The sequence below is a fragment of the Astatotilapia calliptera genome, chromosome 16 (genome assembly GCF_900246225.1).
Source record: "Astatotilapia calliptera chromosome 16, fAstCal1.2, whole genome shotgun sequence".
NCBI classification, from domain to species: Eukaryota; Metazoa; Chordata; class Actinopteri; order Cichliformes; family Cichlidae; genus Astatotilapia; species Astatotilapia calliptera.
In genome coordinates, this window is record NC_039317.1 from 13,580,846 (window position 1) to 13,595,824 (window position 14,979).

At 39.9% G+C, this 14,979-nt stretch overlaps 1 protein-coding gene across 1 annotated transcript; it reads right to left on the reverse strand.

Moving 5' to 3' along the window:
* Positions 1 to 335: 335 nt before the first annotated feature.
* col8a1a (collagen, type VIII, alpha 1a) lies at positions 336 to 12,847 on the reverse strand. The gene is made up of 3 exons (XM_026143995.1): positions 12,744 to 12,847; positions 4,882 to 5,179; positions 336 to 4,128 (listed from the first exon to the last, which is right to left on the reverse strand). The coding sequence occupies exons 2-3, from the start codon at positions 5,168 to 5,170 to the stop codon at positions 2,183 to 2,185; spliced, it is 2,235 nt and encodes a 744-aa protein (XP_025999780.1). The 5' UTR covers positions 5,171 to 5,179; positions 12,744 to 12,847; the 3' UTR covers positions 336 to 2,182.
* Positions 12,848 to 14,979: the final 2,132 nt, after the last annotated feature.

Below are 14,979 nucleotides of genomic sequence, written 5' to 3' on the forward strand. Positions count from 1 at the left end.
ACACTCTTGTTGTTCATTTGTCCTTTTAAACTGCTTTCTGAAAACAAAGAATTAAGAAATGTTTCACCACATATGTTGTCTTAGGTTAATGAATAAATACTGCTACTATGGCTAGTGCTTACTGCTATTCACCTGCTTTGCATAATGGAATATTATCAAGTTGTTGGATTTAACATTATTTAACAGGAGTTTAATGAGATATGTGTGACAATCCTATCAATTTTTTTTTTTATAAAGGAGTCTTCCAGTGCTTTCTTATTGTTTGCTCTTTAAATGTGCCATAACAGCTTTAGTCAAATGGGTTTCAGTGAAGCTCAAGATGATATCTGTGGCAATTCTTTTAATCAAACCATTTTTATTTAGAAAAACATCACAGACAATAACAACAAACTTGAAACATTGATACACATAATTTGATTACAATGACAATATTGGCACCAAAGTCATTATCATTTCCCGTGTTTGTTTTTTTTGTTTTTTTGCTGTTTATTGCATGCAAGTCATCAGCAGTAAAAATTACAACAACAATAACAATAAATTAATGACATAACTGTTGTTAATCAATTGCCGCAGCATTCAACACTTGCTTTAAGTCCATTAATGAATACAGAAAAACATGTAAAGGAAACACACTGCAGATACAGGAAACTTAATTTGGTCATCGCTCTTTTAAACATCTATAAACTGTTTTCCACATATTATGCCATCTTATTTGTAATTATACTCATAACAACTATAATGCACTGTGATATGCTTCTGTGGAAAAAATAATAATATGGCCTGCAAAACAGTCAAAGAATATAATCAGTTCATTTTTATGTAAAAGCAGTAAATAAAAATATTAACGGGTAACACTGGTTTTGACTTTAAAGGAGGACTCGGCGACTTGCAGTTCGGAGACTTGTTACCTATCAATGGGATTAGCTGTGGAATATTGTTTTGCACTATAAACCATCTGTAAACATGCAACTTTGTGTTTGTTTTCACGTAACACTGACATATAATTCAACTGTTTAGTTGGTGATAAAGAATTTTTGTTAAGTGTAAAATGTTAGGATGATAATGTACCAATATTTATTAGAGTATACTGAGTGGTTTTAATAGATCAGAGCAAAACTGTGTCCTATTTCCAATTCTAATACAGCACAATAACCACAAACCTACCTCAGAAAAATAAAACATAAAACTTATGATACATTCTTAAAATTTAAACCTCACTCAAGACCAATAATCAGCCAACAACACACTCAGGTTATTGACTTAATTTTGACAATCTATGTGTTGTGTAGCGTCTTTCTAAAGAAGAGTACACTAACTGCTGTTTCAGCTCACCAACCAGTACCAGTTGTCCCTTATACATACAATTCCTTCACTCAAGTCTTGTTCTTAACAGAACATTAGACTTAAAATGATCTTTACCCCCAGGTTTAGTCCTCTGCAACCCAATGTAGATACCAACACAAATAGAAATATATTTATCTAAAAAATAAACAAACAAAAATAAAACATGGCAATGTGCAGACTGCTGTAATGCAAACTTCATTGCTCCAATCTGAACTCTCATTTGAAAGAGATTTTTTTTCATACTTATTGTTATCACTAGAGAAAAGTCATTGATTATACAAATATATGCATGCAAAAAAATATATTTCCTGTTGAAATGAATGCTATCTTACTATTTTATAATTTCACATTATATGTTGCCACATGGGGTAGCTGCCAATTTTAAAGACATACAGGGACCAAATTTGACACAGCTGCAACAGTGTTACTATTATTATACCATCTCTTTTTACCCTCATTTACTTATACTTCCCTTCTATGTTTATACTAATAACTTCCACTCTTAAAATATGCGCATGAAAGTACCTTTGTAGCCATTTCTAAATTCTGTTTTTTTCTTCTTCTTTTTTTACATTCTTTTATACCATCCAGTGCTGTAAAAGAAAGATTTTTGCTCTCCCAATTAAACCATCTCTTTGGCTTCGTACAGATTTAATTTGCCAGATTTAATATCTTCTTTAAAATATATTATTTTGTCTTGTCTGTTGACGACACTATTTGCTTGCTGACTTTGCATTAAAAGTACGCTTAGTGTAAGGTAATCTGTGTTTTCTGTCATACAAAAATATGCTCTTGTGTTCTTCTTACCAAAGCCTCTCTCTCTCTGCAGTTTGTGGTTTTACATTGGATATAACAAGTACCCAGTGAAGGAGGAATGCACGTACTGTCCAGCATAAAGTCCTGAAGCCTGATCTGAGGGCAGCTGAATATACACAGTGTCCCCTAGCTGTAGAGGTAATACTGCACTCCCTGATGCTTGGTCTAGGAAACCCTTTTTGTATTCATCATATGTATACATTACAGGCTCATTGTTTCTCATTAAAGCAACCCAAACATTAGTTCCTTTGCAATGAATGTGGTAGGCAAAGTAATAAATACCAGGTACTTCACAAGTGAAAATTCCTGTCTGGGGGTTGTAGTTTTGGCGACCATTGTACAAAAGCTTGTCAAAGATGACTGGAGTGCCGACAGGTGGAAATGGAGTCATTGCTGTAGCTGTGAATGCTGGCATTTCCAGCCCACTGGGACCCATTACTTCTGCCCCATTGCCTCCATACTTGCCCTTCTTGCCATAACTTCCAGCTTTAACACCGTCTAGTCTTGGGCCCATCTCAGAAAGCACTCCTGCCATTTCAGGTGACACACTAGGTATTCCAGGTGGACCTGGTGGTCCAGGAGGGCCAGGCAGACCTCGTTGCCCAGGGAGTCCTGATGGGCCTTCTTTTCCTGGGGGTCCTATGGGACCAGGTAGACCTGGACCTCCTTCAACTGCAATGCCTGGTGGACCAGGAGGACCATAATCTCCTTTTGGTCCTTGAAGACCAGGGGGCCCAATTGGTCCTGCTGCACCATCCATTCCTGGGATTCCTTTAGGGCCTTGGGGCCCCACTTCACCTGGTTCACCTCTTTCTCCTTTGGGACCAGGAGGTCCCGAAGAACCAGGAACACCAGGTAGACCTTCAGGTCCAATGTCTCCTTTGGCACCAATTGGTCCTGGTGGGCCTCTTGGTCCTGGCTCTCCGTGGTCTCCTGGCAGGCCATCCTTTCCAGGTAACCCTTGAGGACCAGGCTCACCCTGGGCTCCATCAAAACCTTTAGATCCTTCTTCTCCACAATCTCCTTTAGGACCAGGTGCACCCATAGGCCCCGGGGGTCCAGTAGGGCCTGGATGACCTTCAGGACCTTTTGGTCCAGAAGGTCCAGGCGTACCAGGTAGACCGCTGTAACCCTTATCTCCCTTTGGTCCAGGTGATCCAGGTGGCCCACTCATACCTTTATCACCCTTTGGTCCTGGGAGTCCCGGTTTACCAAATCCTGGCAATCCTGGCTTTCCTGGCAAACCTGGTGGTCCTGGAAGACCTTTCACACCTGGCATGCCTGGTTGTCCTGGTAGACCATTTTGACCTGGCTTCCCTTGACCAGGTAGACCTGCTGGGCCAGGCTGTCCTTTTTCACCTGGTGGTCCAGCTGGCCCTTGATGTCCTGGATGTCCCTTTTCTCCTGGTGGTCCCTGTGGTCCTGGTGTGCCATTCAATCCAGGTTTACCAAAACCAGGCAATCCTCTTGGACCAGCAGGCCCAGGGAGCCCTGGAAGCCCTTTGTGTCCAGGTGGTCCTGGCAACCCCATCCCTTTGTCTCCTTTGGGTCCCGGCAGTCCTGGTAAACCTGGAAGACCTTTGTGACCTGGCTCACCTTTGGGCCCCATTTGACCTGGTAAACCTTGAACACCTGGTTTACCTATGCCTGGAAGTCCAGGTGGTCCTGGGGGTCCTTGAGGCCCTGGCTGTCCAGGTGGTCCTTCTTCACCCCTAGGGCCCATTTCTCCTTGAGGGCCAACAATACCAGTTCCTCCAGGTTTTCCAGGAAGCCCAGGAAAACCTGGTTTCCCAACTCCTGGAATTCCCGGTGGACCAGGAGGTCCAGGCCGTCCTGCAGGTCCTGGCAACCCATTCCCTGGAGGCCCAAGAGGTCCTGAAGGTCCCTCTGGTCCAGGTGGCCCAGGTGGCCCAGCAGGGCCTGGCTCTCCTTGGGGAATTCCCTCAGCACCACTAGGAATTGTCTGGCCTGTGAGAAATTAGTACATTATTCACACAGAAATAATAAATCTAAAAATTCACAGAGACATATTGTTTATAAAGTTTTAAAATGACACATACAAATGAATATTTGTTTCAATTTCTTTAGTTTAATATAAAAACGCCAATGATGACAGGTTGGCAGATATAAAATAGCATTTTTGCAGCAACAAGTTGATTGCCAATGGCCTGAAAACTTGGTGTGGTGTGCAGTGTGTCCCTTAAAGTTTTGAGGAAACTGGAAAAGTGAAGGACAAAAAGGTAAAAAGGTCTGATATCATCTTGACAGAGAACAGATCAAAAGGAAGCCAACATATACAGAAGAGCTTTAAATGTCCTTCAAGAATCCTGGAGAACTATTCCTGCAGATTACGTAGAGAAATTACAAGAAATCTGTTTTGAGAGAGTTGAGGCTGTGTTGAAAAATAAAGGAGGCCAAATACTGACTTCCACCCTCTTTATAAATGTACAAACTCTGTTTTTGCCTTATATAGTGTATTTCAATTCATGATTGTACATGCTTCAATAAACTGCTGCATCTATTTCCATTTTCATAGCAAAATGTAAAGAAATGAGGGGTGACTCAAGACCTTTTCATAGTACCGTGTAACTGAGTACTTATATTATAAACTTAAGAGACATCTGTTTACTGGTCATTCTTTAGCTCGATAGTAGAGGTTCAAAATCCACATGTATGTATTGCTAAAGTTGGTGGCATAGGTCTTTAAAACTGTTTTCTTACCTTTGTCTTTGCCACCATTGTAGCTTCCCCCCTTATGAGCATTTTCCTTTCCCTTGTGCATGGGCATTGGTGGGAGCTCCTTGCTGTAATGGGGATACTGCATATAGGGCATGTCTTTGCCTAGGTACTGCTGCTGAGGAAAGCCACCTTTGCCCATGCCAATATGTTGGATATGCTGCATCGGTTGGTATGGCTGAGGATGCTGCTTGTGACCGTAGTATGCTCCTCCACTCACAAAGGTAAGAACTACAAGCTGTAGCAGGAAGAGGGGGGCAAGGAGGGGAGGCATGGCCAAGGCCTGTATGGTGGATAGAGAAGACAAGATTTGATGAAGCTCCAGATGTTTTTACAAGTTTTTTTTAATTTTTTTTATGGTATGCAGATAAGTATTTCTTGCAATATCATGAAGCTCAAGTGGGTAGCTCTATCTGCAAAGTGGAGGCAGTGTACAACCACACTCTGTCTCCCTCTGCTGGATATACGAAGGGACAATAGACTTGCCCCTGATGTGAGTCTCAGTACCTTAGATATAACATTGTTACTGGTGTACAAAAAGTTTGAGTTTTTAATTTGTTTTCAGGATGATCTCGATAAGTAGAAAGACAATAGATTAAGGAAATGAGCTTGACAAAAAGCTAGGTTATTTTATTCCTTTTGCAGCTCAGCAGTTAGCAGCCAAGCCTAACATTAAAAAAGTGATTAGGTTTGACAATTTTACTATATTCTAGAAAAGCACAATCATTATTATGACCCTCTAGAAACATTTTTTTCATTAAACAAAAAATGATAAATGCCTTCAATGTCCTAATATTACAATTGATCTTCAAATCTCTCATTTTTACCCTCCTAGAAGAAATCTTTTACATTAGCAAACACGTTTTATGAAGAAAAAAGCACAAATTAAATATAACAATCAAATGGAAAATTTTAAGATGATATATGTCCTTTGATTCATAAAAATGCTGAAAAAATGCTTAATATGATTTTCTAAATATTTTTCTTCGATACCCCTTCACTTGTGCTTTTTCCAGTTTCAATTTGACACTCAAATTTACAATTTTTACATAAAAACCACATATTTTTTAAAAAAAGTATTGATACAAGTTGTCTGGATTTCTGCAGCAAAAAATCTCAGTTTTTCTCAGAGTTCATGTCCTGGAAACGATCATAATTAAGCAGTAACACAGCAGTACCTTGGATATTTGCAGAGGTGACATGTGCAATACTATAACATTATTGTTATTACTATTATTATTATTGTGATGATGATGGAGATTTATACAGCCTGAATGAACTAGAAGATTGTTAAGAGGAAGTAACACTTGAGCGAACATTTATTTTTTATCTTGTTTTTAAAAGTGGGTGAAGTATTTCTGCCACCTATAAGCTAACTCACTGGTATGCAGTGAGTTGGCACTCACTGGCTGAAAATTCTCAATAATCGTGCAAAAATGGCAGAGAGAAAGATTCTGCCACCTGTGTTTGGCATAAGTAGACTACAAGATCCACATAAAACAAGGTGTGGCCTCCAACCTGGTGTAATAGCAAAGCATGTAATAGGAATCCAAACACTAGACCGGTGTGTCTATTACATGTGTTGCCATTATATCGGGTTTTGTCCTCTCAGACTGAGTGTGCTGAGGTAGGATCTGTTCATTTTACATTCAGATCCAATAAGTACATCTGTCAGCAAATAAAGTTGAAGCCCAACTGTGCAGCTTTTACTACCTTTTAATGTGCTTCAGTATATCCATTTTTTCAACCTTAAACTGCTTTAAACAGATAACTAAAAACAAAGCAAGTAAAAGCAACTTTTCTTGGTGCTGCTCCTCTGAGTATATACTTATTACTTATTACTGACTTAGTCTTTCTTAAAAGTATCTTTTTCATCTCAGACTGAGTCCTCTTCCCTACTCCATGCACAGCTTCAAACACAGTCCTGGTCCAAATTTTATTACAGCCAACTCATCTCTAGCTTCACATCCTAAACCACATCCTTTATGTCCTCTTCATCACCGGCACTTTGGATCTTTCCTGCATTCTGACCTTTTCTCAGCTGTCTGGTGATTTTGACATGGCAATGCCACTGTCTCCCCCAGTGAGAGCTTGTCTTTGAACAGAGTCCACCAAGTTTCTGCGGTGACAGAGGCCAGACGTGGCAAAGAGTCCACAGGGATGCCACTGACGTCTCTCAACAAGAACTGGGACTCTTTCTTTTTTCCCCCCCATGCGAATTGGAAGCTGTTCAGTGTTTCCATTATTCTTATCGGTGGCATGAAGCCTGAAGACGTTACACACAATTATAAATGTAATGACTGAAAGGTGTGACTAAAAGGGCTGGGTGAGTGGGTTAGAAAAAAGACATTAACTGATCCTAAAATATTTCTTAGATTAAAATATTCAGATGCGTTTTTGCAGTGGTGATATCAGTGATGGATATTTAATACTGCGTAATGATTTTGACCAAACACAATATATGTATGAAACAAGCAAAGAAAACAAATGTGGCAGTTTTACTGCCCTTCAGGTACGTCCCAGCTCAGAGTTGGTATGTGTGTGTGTGTGTGTGTGTGTGTGTGTGTGTGTGTGTGTGTGTGTGTGTGTGTGTGTGTGTGTGTGTGTGTGTGTGTGTGTATAGATGTTTTTAAAGTGGTGGAAATATTCTGAAAAAACTTGCAGATCAGAGACACCACACAACGAAGGTCTGTTCAGTGTCACATAGCAACACTAAAGAGTTGTTATGGTGCCTGCAGAGAGATGGAAATACCGCCTGTCTTTACCTCCCGTGCTTTTCTCCAGCACATTATTCTACATAGGTGTTGCCTCCCTACAGACTTATTCGTACACCAAGGCCACTTTCAGACTTTGACATAAACATTAGGCAGCAATTTCCAAGTGTCAACTTGTTATTAGAGAAAACAGAAAGAGAGACGCCTGGGTTTATAACAAAGTGCCTCTAAATGATTCTGTTATACAGACTAAGTGCTAATATCATTCTTCTGTGTCCACACAGATGGCAGACATGGAGTCACGTATAACTGTGGCACAGATGTGAGAAGACATGATGGCGTGAGTAACGTGTTGTGCCGTTTCTCACACCTGTAGGATTTACAGTTTAATTCTAGTACTGGTGTAAAACAATGCAACTACCTCAGTGATGACAGGCAATCATTTGCAGCAGGAACAACAACTATGCTTTTCATTTCCATGCCAGGCAGATGCCACCCGTGTGTCATTTGGTTCACACTCCTCTCACAGATATTTGTTTCAAAGTCTGTTAAGAAAAATTAGACTTTCTATAATAATATTAATATTATAAATTGGAATTGGTATTTTCCTTTGCAATTGTATTTTCTACACTGCATATGCAGAAGTTTATGGTCATTCAAGCGGCTTTGGGAGAGTGTACTTTGACACAGAAAGGTTTGAGTTGCAGTCTTAAAACAATTAGTGTTGGTGGGAACACTCGGTAAAAGACACCAACACTATAGTCAACCATGCATTTATCTCCAAAGCCCCTCTGCATTGAGCAAAAACATGTTGATATTTAGCCGCTGCCTTTGCATGGGCACTCAAAGTCATGAATGTCACAACTTCATCACAAACCAAATTTTAAAATGTAAGCTGGTTATGGAGCTAGACACAAACTTCATCTTGTATATTTTATGAGATGGAAACAGTCTCTGAATCTAGGTAATGAAAGCCACGCACAAGTGCTTTCATCTTGCATTCTTTCTCATGGCCAGCAGGGGGTGACTTCTTTGACCATAAAAAGTGAGACTGCATATAAGCTTATGAGAGAATAACTGTAATGCTCACTTAATATATGTCCAAAGTAACTACTTTCCAGATAACTTAATGGTCTCAATTACTGGTTTGAAGTCTTAATTAATACAGCATGATGTTAATTTTGTGAATTATGTTTCCATTTATAAAAAAGTAGATGATAAATCAGGGTGTGTTTTAGGGTGTGGCTAAAGTGATTCACAATATTCTACTGTTTGATCTCTTCTTTTCTTGATCAGATCCATCTCTGATTTGATAACCCTATTTTCAAAATAGTAAAACATCCATCCATCCATCCATCCATCCATCCATCCATCCATCCATCCATCCATCCATCCATCCATCCATCCATCCATCCATCCTCTTCCACTCCAGGATCATGGGAGGATGGACTCTATCTGTGGTGTCACAGTGAGAGTGAGAGTAGGGTGCACTGAAGATAGCAGCGAATCAGCAATAATCAAAATCATTCACACAGTTTGTCATTGAGTTATTTAGTAAAACACCACAAACAGTTAGCTCAGGACAGCGTTAAAAGAGATTTATTTCTCTAAAGCTGTGTCATTAACTATAACAAAAGCTTATCCAAACACATTTGTTGAAATTTCTCTCAGGATTTCTCAGGTGTTACAGAATGAGGATTATATTCTATCAACCTGGCTCCTATAGTTGGATAATTAATCTTCATTGAGCATTACGTAAAATGAGACGTCAGCCTTTGGAGACAAGGAGTTACAAATGTCTGCTTTAACAACCCTGTTTGTTCAGCATCTGCTGCCAAGCTCATATGTGGCTCGTCACACACCACTGGGCTCTCAGCATGAGCTGCTGCTCAGGCACTTCTAAAAATAAGCAGGCAGAAGTAGTCTACCTTGTACGCCCATCTGTCATGTAGGTATTTGAATTAGTATCTGTCTGTTGAGTGTGAATCCTCTTCCTTAAATACTTCCAGATGTCCATCTTCTTGACATTTTACACAAGCGAAACACAGTGAATTCATCAGGGGTGGGACAAAAAAAGAAAGGACTCGTGGTCATCATATGAGTGTAACATGTAGGTTTTGCTTAGTCAACCCACACCTGGCGCACATTGAGGTGTGGGCTAGTGCAGGTCATACAAGTGGCAATCACTGGAATCTCATTAAAGTTACAACAGCTGCACAAATCCCTGTAGACAAATATGTAAAGAAAAAGGCAGGATGCCACTAAACTGCAGTGGGTCTAAATGACCTTACATCTGGAGTTTACCTTCAGACGTATTGACTGATTGATGAGAAAAATCAAATAATAAAAAAGTAATAATAATAATTAATAATGTAAGATGATCAGTTTTTGTCAGTAATAGAGAAGCAGTTAGGAAGCGATGTGAGGACAAATAGTGCTCTTAAATATAATTAATATAGAAGTCTGCATCATCAGTTTCAATACAAAACAATTGGAAAGAATTACACAGATGACCACAACAAGTCAGAGCTGATCGACTACTCTGTTATGTACACACAGCAATTGCGGCTGATGGATGAGGCAGCCAAGTATACACAACTAAGCGGTGTGGCACATTCTTACACAGACACACGTTCAGTCTTCCTTTGCTTTACACTGAGATGGAAATATTAGCACTGTCTCCCACCCTCACGCCTTCAGACACATCTGTCTCTGACATCTGTCTGTCTACACTGTCTGACAGACTTTTCTCACTGTCTCCCTTTCTCTCTGTGTCTGCACAGAGACATGTCTGTTCTTCAGCATCAGTCGCGTTTCTTTCCTCGATGTCTTCCCCTGTCTGTTTGCTCCTACTGACCTTTTTCCTCCCTTTGGAAACATACAGGCTCAGCGACCTGAGACCACTCAGTCACCTCCTAGACTGTGGTGGAGGTCAGAGGACAAGACGGCATGTTTCAGGAAACCACAGCGGGGAAAGTTTAGTGCACACAATATTCACTTAGCCTTTATGATACAGGCTGTCTGACAAAAACAGTTTAATCCCCACTGAAATTGCTTGACAAACCACACTGCCTTCCTCTCTTCACCGCAAACCAGCTGCAGATTCATACTTGATGCCAGCAGTACCCTTGCACTCAATCTTGGTAACTGCCCTGGTGTTGGTTGTGGTTTCTGGGCGAAAGGCAAAGACATTTGCAGCTCCTCGGCTCCCTAAATGCAGCTTTTATCACAAAGCACACCTTGTAAAATTAACACCTCCTAGAGTCAAGCTGCAAAAGTCCTCATTCAAACAAACCCTATGCACAAACCACAGCAACACAGCTACACACACACTGCCACAGCTGTGCAGCTAAATGACCAAACTGTTTACTTCTTTCCCTCTGCTTTGCTCAACCATCATTCTGGGTTTTCACAGCATTCTTTTGTCTCTTTGTCCAATGCATTCCTGAAGTTTGGTGTTGTGGGGTACAGCTATGCTGTGCCTGCACACATTCACTGTTTAAAAAACCTTTGTTTTGTGCACACGGCCGACTGAATCTGTTGCACAGTAAAGTCACAGGCCCCACACCGATTCTATACTACAATGTTTTTGTTTTAGGAATTTTTTTCATTTTGTTAGACATGGCACAGTTGAAAGTAAAAGAAGACCACTCTAATTTGTCATGTGTTGTCATATTTTGATATATTTTGATAACAACTTTTTATTGGTCATATTATATCGGGTAAAAATCACCCGGCATTAGTGATTGTGCTACTTTTATAGCGATAGGGTTAATAAACTATGTTCCCCTGAACATCATGTGCAAAAACAAAACGTATGCACAAACCAATGTAAATGGTTAGTGTCAGATTATTAATTTAAAAGTGTTTACTGCTGTTGTTGTTGTTATTTTATGTTGAAACTGTATATGATGTGGTTTCCACTGAATGTGTGACCAAGAATAGTGTTAAAGTTTAGTTACCAATGAGCCACTATCACTGAGACGCCATCTTTAGATTAGTTGCTGAAATTGTTTAATACAACAGCCTTTGCTAACTGGGTCATGCAAGCAATGAGTATTCTGATAAAAGTTATGCTGTTCCATACTTTAGCAATATAAATGTGAGCTTATTACTCACAGGTACACAGTAATAAGCTGTTTATGGATACTATAGAACTGTATTTTTTTTACTATAAGAAAATAGTGACACTGTAAAACAACAGTAGAAAGCCTGTAATTGTGCCCCTGAGGACCATATGTAAGTAAACAGTTGCATTTTTGTATTGGTGTGTTGTTTTAATTAAAAGTCATACAGCTTTAAAAAAAAATGTTGTCTCCTTAGTGTACTGTTCAAGGGAAGTAACCTACCAGCTATTGTACATAGTCATAATCACAGACTTTAAGTGAGAATATAAATTTATCATTGCTGAGACTCAACCTTTCCTCACTTTGCACTCTCCTCCTACATGTCTGATCAGGTGGTTTGATCCTAATAAGAAATAGCCAAATCTCAATCCTTTTACTGACAACGAGCCAAACGAAACTATGGAGAGATGTCAGAGAAAGAAAGCATCACAAAGCAAATCGGACCGCAGAGACAGAGCTGCTGTGGACCAAAGGCAGTGTTTGCTCTACAGTCTCTTCTCACCAAACTGCTGCTCTTACCGCCATCACATGCATCTGCAAGTTTGGCTTCAGCCTTTCTGCACACAGGCATGCACGCAAAGCATTTGAATGGATATTTGCGTCCAGCGCTGGGTTTACTGAGAAGCTCAGAGTGATGCTGTGCATGAAGGATTTAGAGGAACGCCCATCCATCTAACTTAAGGGATGCTCCGCCCGCTTCTCAGCAGCATGATGGTGTGTCAAAAATATTAATTACATCTTAGCAATGTGTCATAAAACACAACACATGAGTTAGACAACAACATAATGGAAGATGAATATTTCTGGAACTTTAAAAAAATATATCTGTAGTATAATTTTATTCCTTAATAAAAGCATGCTTTAAAAAAATCACAGACAGAAGTGGATACCTTAAAATGAATGTCATTTCTAGTGTTATTAAAAAAACACGCTATAAACAAAAAAACAAACAAAAAGAAAAAAAAGTATTTAAAAGATAAGATACAAAATTTCAATAATTCCTTACCTTTGTAAATAACTTTAATGGAAAAAAATCTGACTCTCAGACAGAATAGCAGACAGCCACGCAAAGAGAACTCTAGCAAGTGAGCTCATAACACATGCACACCTTGAGGACTCAGCTTTTTATCTGCTGCAGGGTGGAGTCACTGGGGTGAGAGAGAAAGAGGCAAAGGGAGAGAGAAAGGGGAAGGGTGGGATGGAGGAAGCAATGGAGCGACTGAGATTTGACGGAGAGTAAATATCACTTTGCAAAAGGTTATGCCAGAATTTATAGTGGCAAAACATCCTCACATCCCCCTGCTGAGTGTCAGCAGTGGATGAGAATGATGAAACAGGAATGTTTCCCTCATTAATGATGTGATGTACTTGATGCAGTAACAAGCAGAGTAATTAATTAATCTATGTGAGCTCAGAGACGGTGCAGCTGGCTGCTTGCAACCACCTGTTCTGGTACACACCTGGGAGAAAAACACCTTTAAAACAGTTGAGCCTATAAATAAGTTAAACATTACTGTACCTGCAAATTAATGAACTTCTAAGGAAATTGTAACTGGTATTGTCCTCTTTACTTTTAATGTACTTTTAATCTATGATCTGCACCTACATTAGTATTTAAAATAGTGTTTTTTGTATATAGAAAACTTTTCCGATTAGGTAGATCTGCTTCCACTACTTGACTGTATTTCAGTGATAATACCTTCCAACCCCGTGTGCAGTTCACTGAAACACATCCTATGTTGCCAGGAGCTTTGGTTTCACTCATGACGATTGCATTTCATCATCAGTGTTTATTCAACGTTTGTCCAAAACAGAGGGGGAAAATAACATCCTGCTGTGAACGCCTGTGCATGCAAAAGTGCGAACAAGTCAGCATCGAGTGCGGTGGAAAGCTTGCCGATGTGTACCTGGAGGGAGCATTCAGTCACAGCCTCAGACTAAAAATACTCTTTTTCTCAGAGTTTCTTTGTCCGTCTGTGACGACAGATGCTTTCCAGGACAGTTTTGACACGTGTGTTCGACAAGTTTCTTATAACAATCTAGTAACTCTGACGTGTCTCGCCACCTAAATATATACAGCATGTACACAAAGTGTGACTCTGTTCTTCAGCTCTGACTGTGCGTTGGCATTTATTTCCTTTGCGTAAACTGCCATGCTCTTTGCTCGTGAGATTTTAGATGCGGAACAGAGACCAGCAGTGTGTCTTTCCTGAGGGTAACCGCACACACAGCGCGTGTGTGCGGTTCCAAAATGACACAGTGGTGTAAAAGGGTGGATGTCCTGTTGAATCTCCAACAGCCAAGTGTTAGCTGAGTCAGCTTACTGGTTCAGGCCTGATTTGGTTGACGAGGACTGTTAATGTGGATGATGTTCTCATTGGTATCAAATATTTATGGCAAACATGTAACACAGTAAAAAGACAAATGCTCTAAAGAGGTTATCCTTCATTAAAGAGATTATCAGCTCAAACCATTAAAAAAAAAAAAAACACTGCTGTGATATTTGTAGATGTTGTGTAGGCCTGGTCTTAAGTCTAAATACCTCATGGCAGTTTTGATCTCTAAGGACCTTTGCTTGTAATTGTTCGCTTCCCTCCCACACAAACAGATAACTCTTATAAATGCAATAAATACACCACGCACACACAGACACACACTTTGAGTTGCAGTGTGAACCGTACACGATACCCAGGGTGTAATGAGTTGTGTGTGTTTGCCCTCGTGCTTTAACTCTCTTCCTGTTCCATTAATGAAGTCCTTTTTGTATCCTGCAGCAAGTGAAAGTAGGCCCGGTGTACTGATCAAATAGTCAAAGAAAACATTATTGCTGCTTTAACAGATAGATACTATAGTCTTTTTCAAAAGAAGTAGGTAGTTGGAAGAGCTGGGCTCCCAGCCATAATGTTCAGCTGGAACACCCCTTGTAGGTGGACTCCACGCTCAGAAAGGCAGACTAGTCACATGAACCCCAACTTTGCTATTCAAGATGGCAGCAGTGCGTGTAAACAGCAGTAAAACTGCTACCAGTGTTGTGTATTATTAATTTACTAAATAATCTACACAGGAAACTTTAAATAAGTCCCAGTACATTCATAAACTGCTCACATATATGTTTCATTTTTTGAAACTCACACTCAACTTGCCATGTGAAAGCCATAAAAGATAAGAGATGAGACGAAAGTAAATCTGGATGTTTTGCACATAATATATAATAAGTTAACAAAAAACTTGAATTTTGCTTC

Excerpts from the sequence above, each read along its gene's own strand:
- col8a1a (XM_026143995.1), bottom strand. The coding sequence starts at position 5,170 with ATGCCTCCCCTCCTTGCCCCCCTCTTCCTGCTACAGCTTGTAGTTCTT. Across the intron at positions 4,129-4,881 it reads CAATGGTGGCAAAGACAAAG|GCCAGACAATTCCTAGTGGT; the intron begins GTAAGAAAACAG and ends AATTTCTCACAG.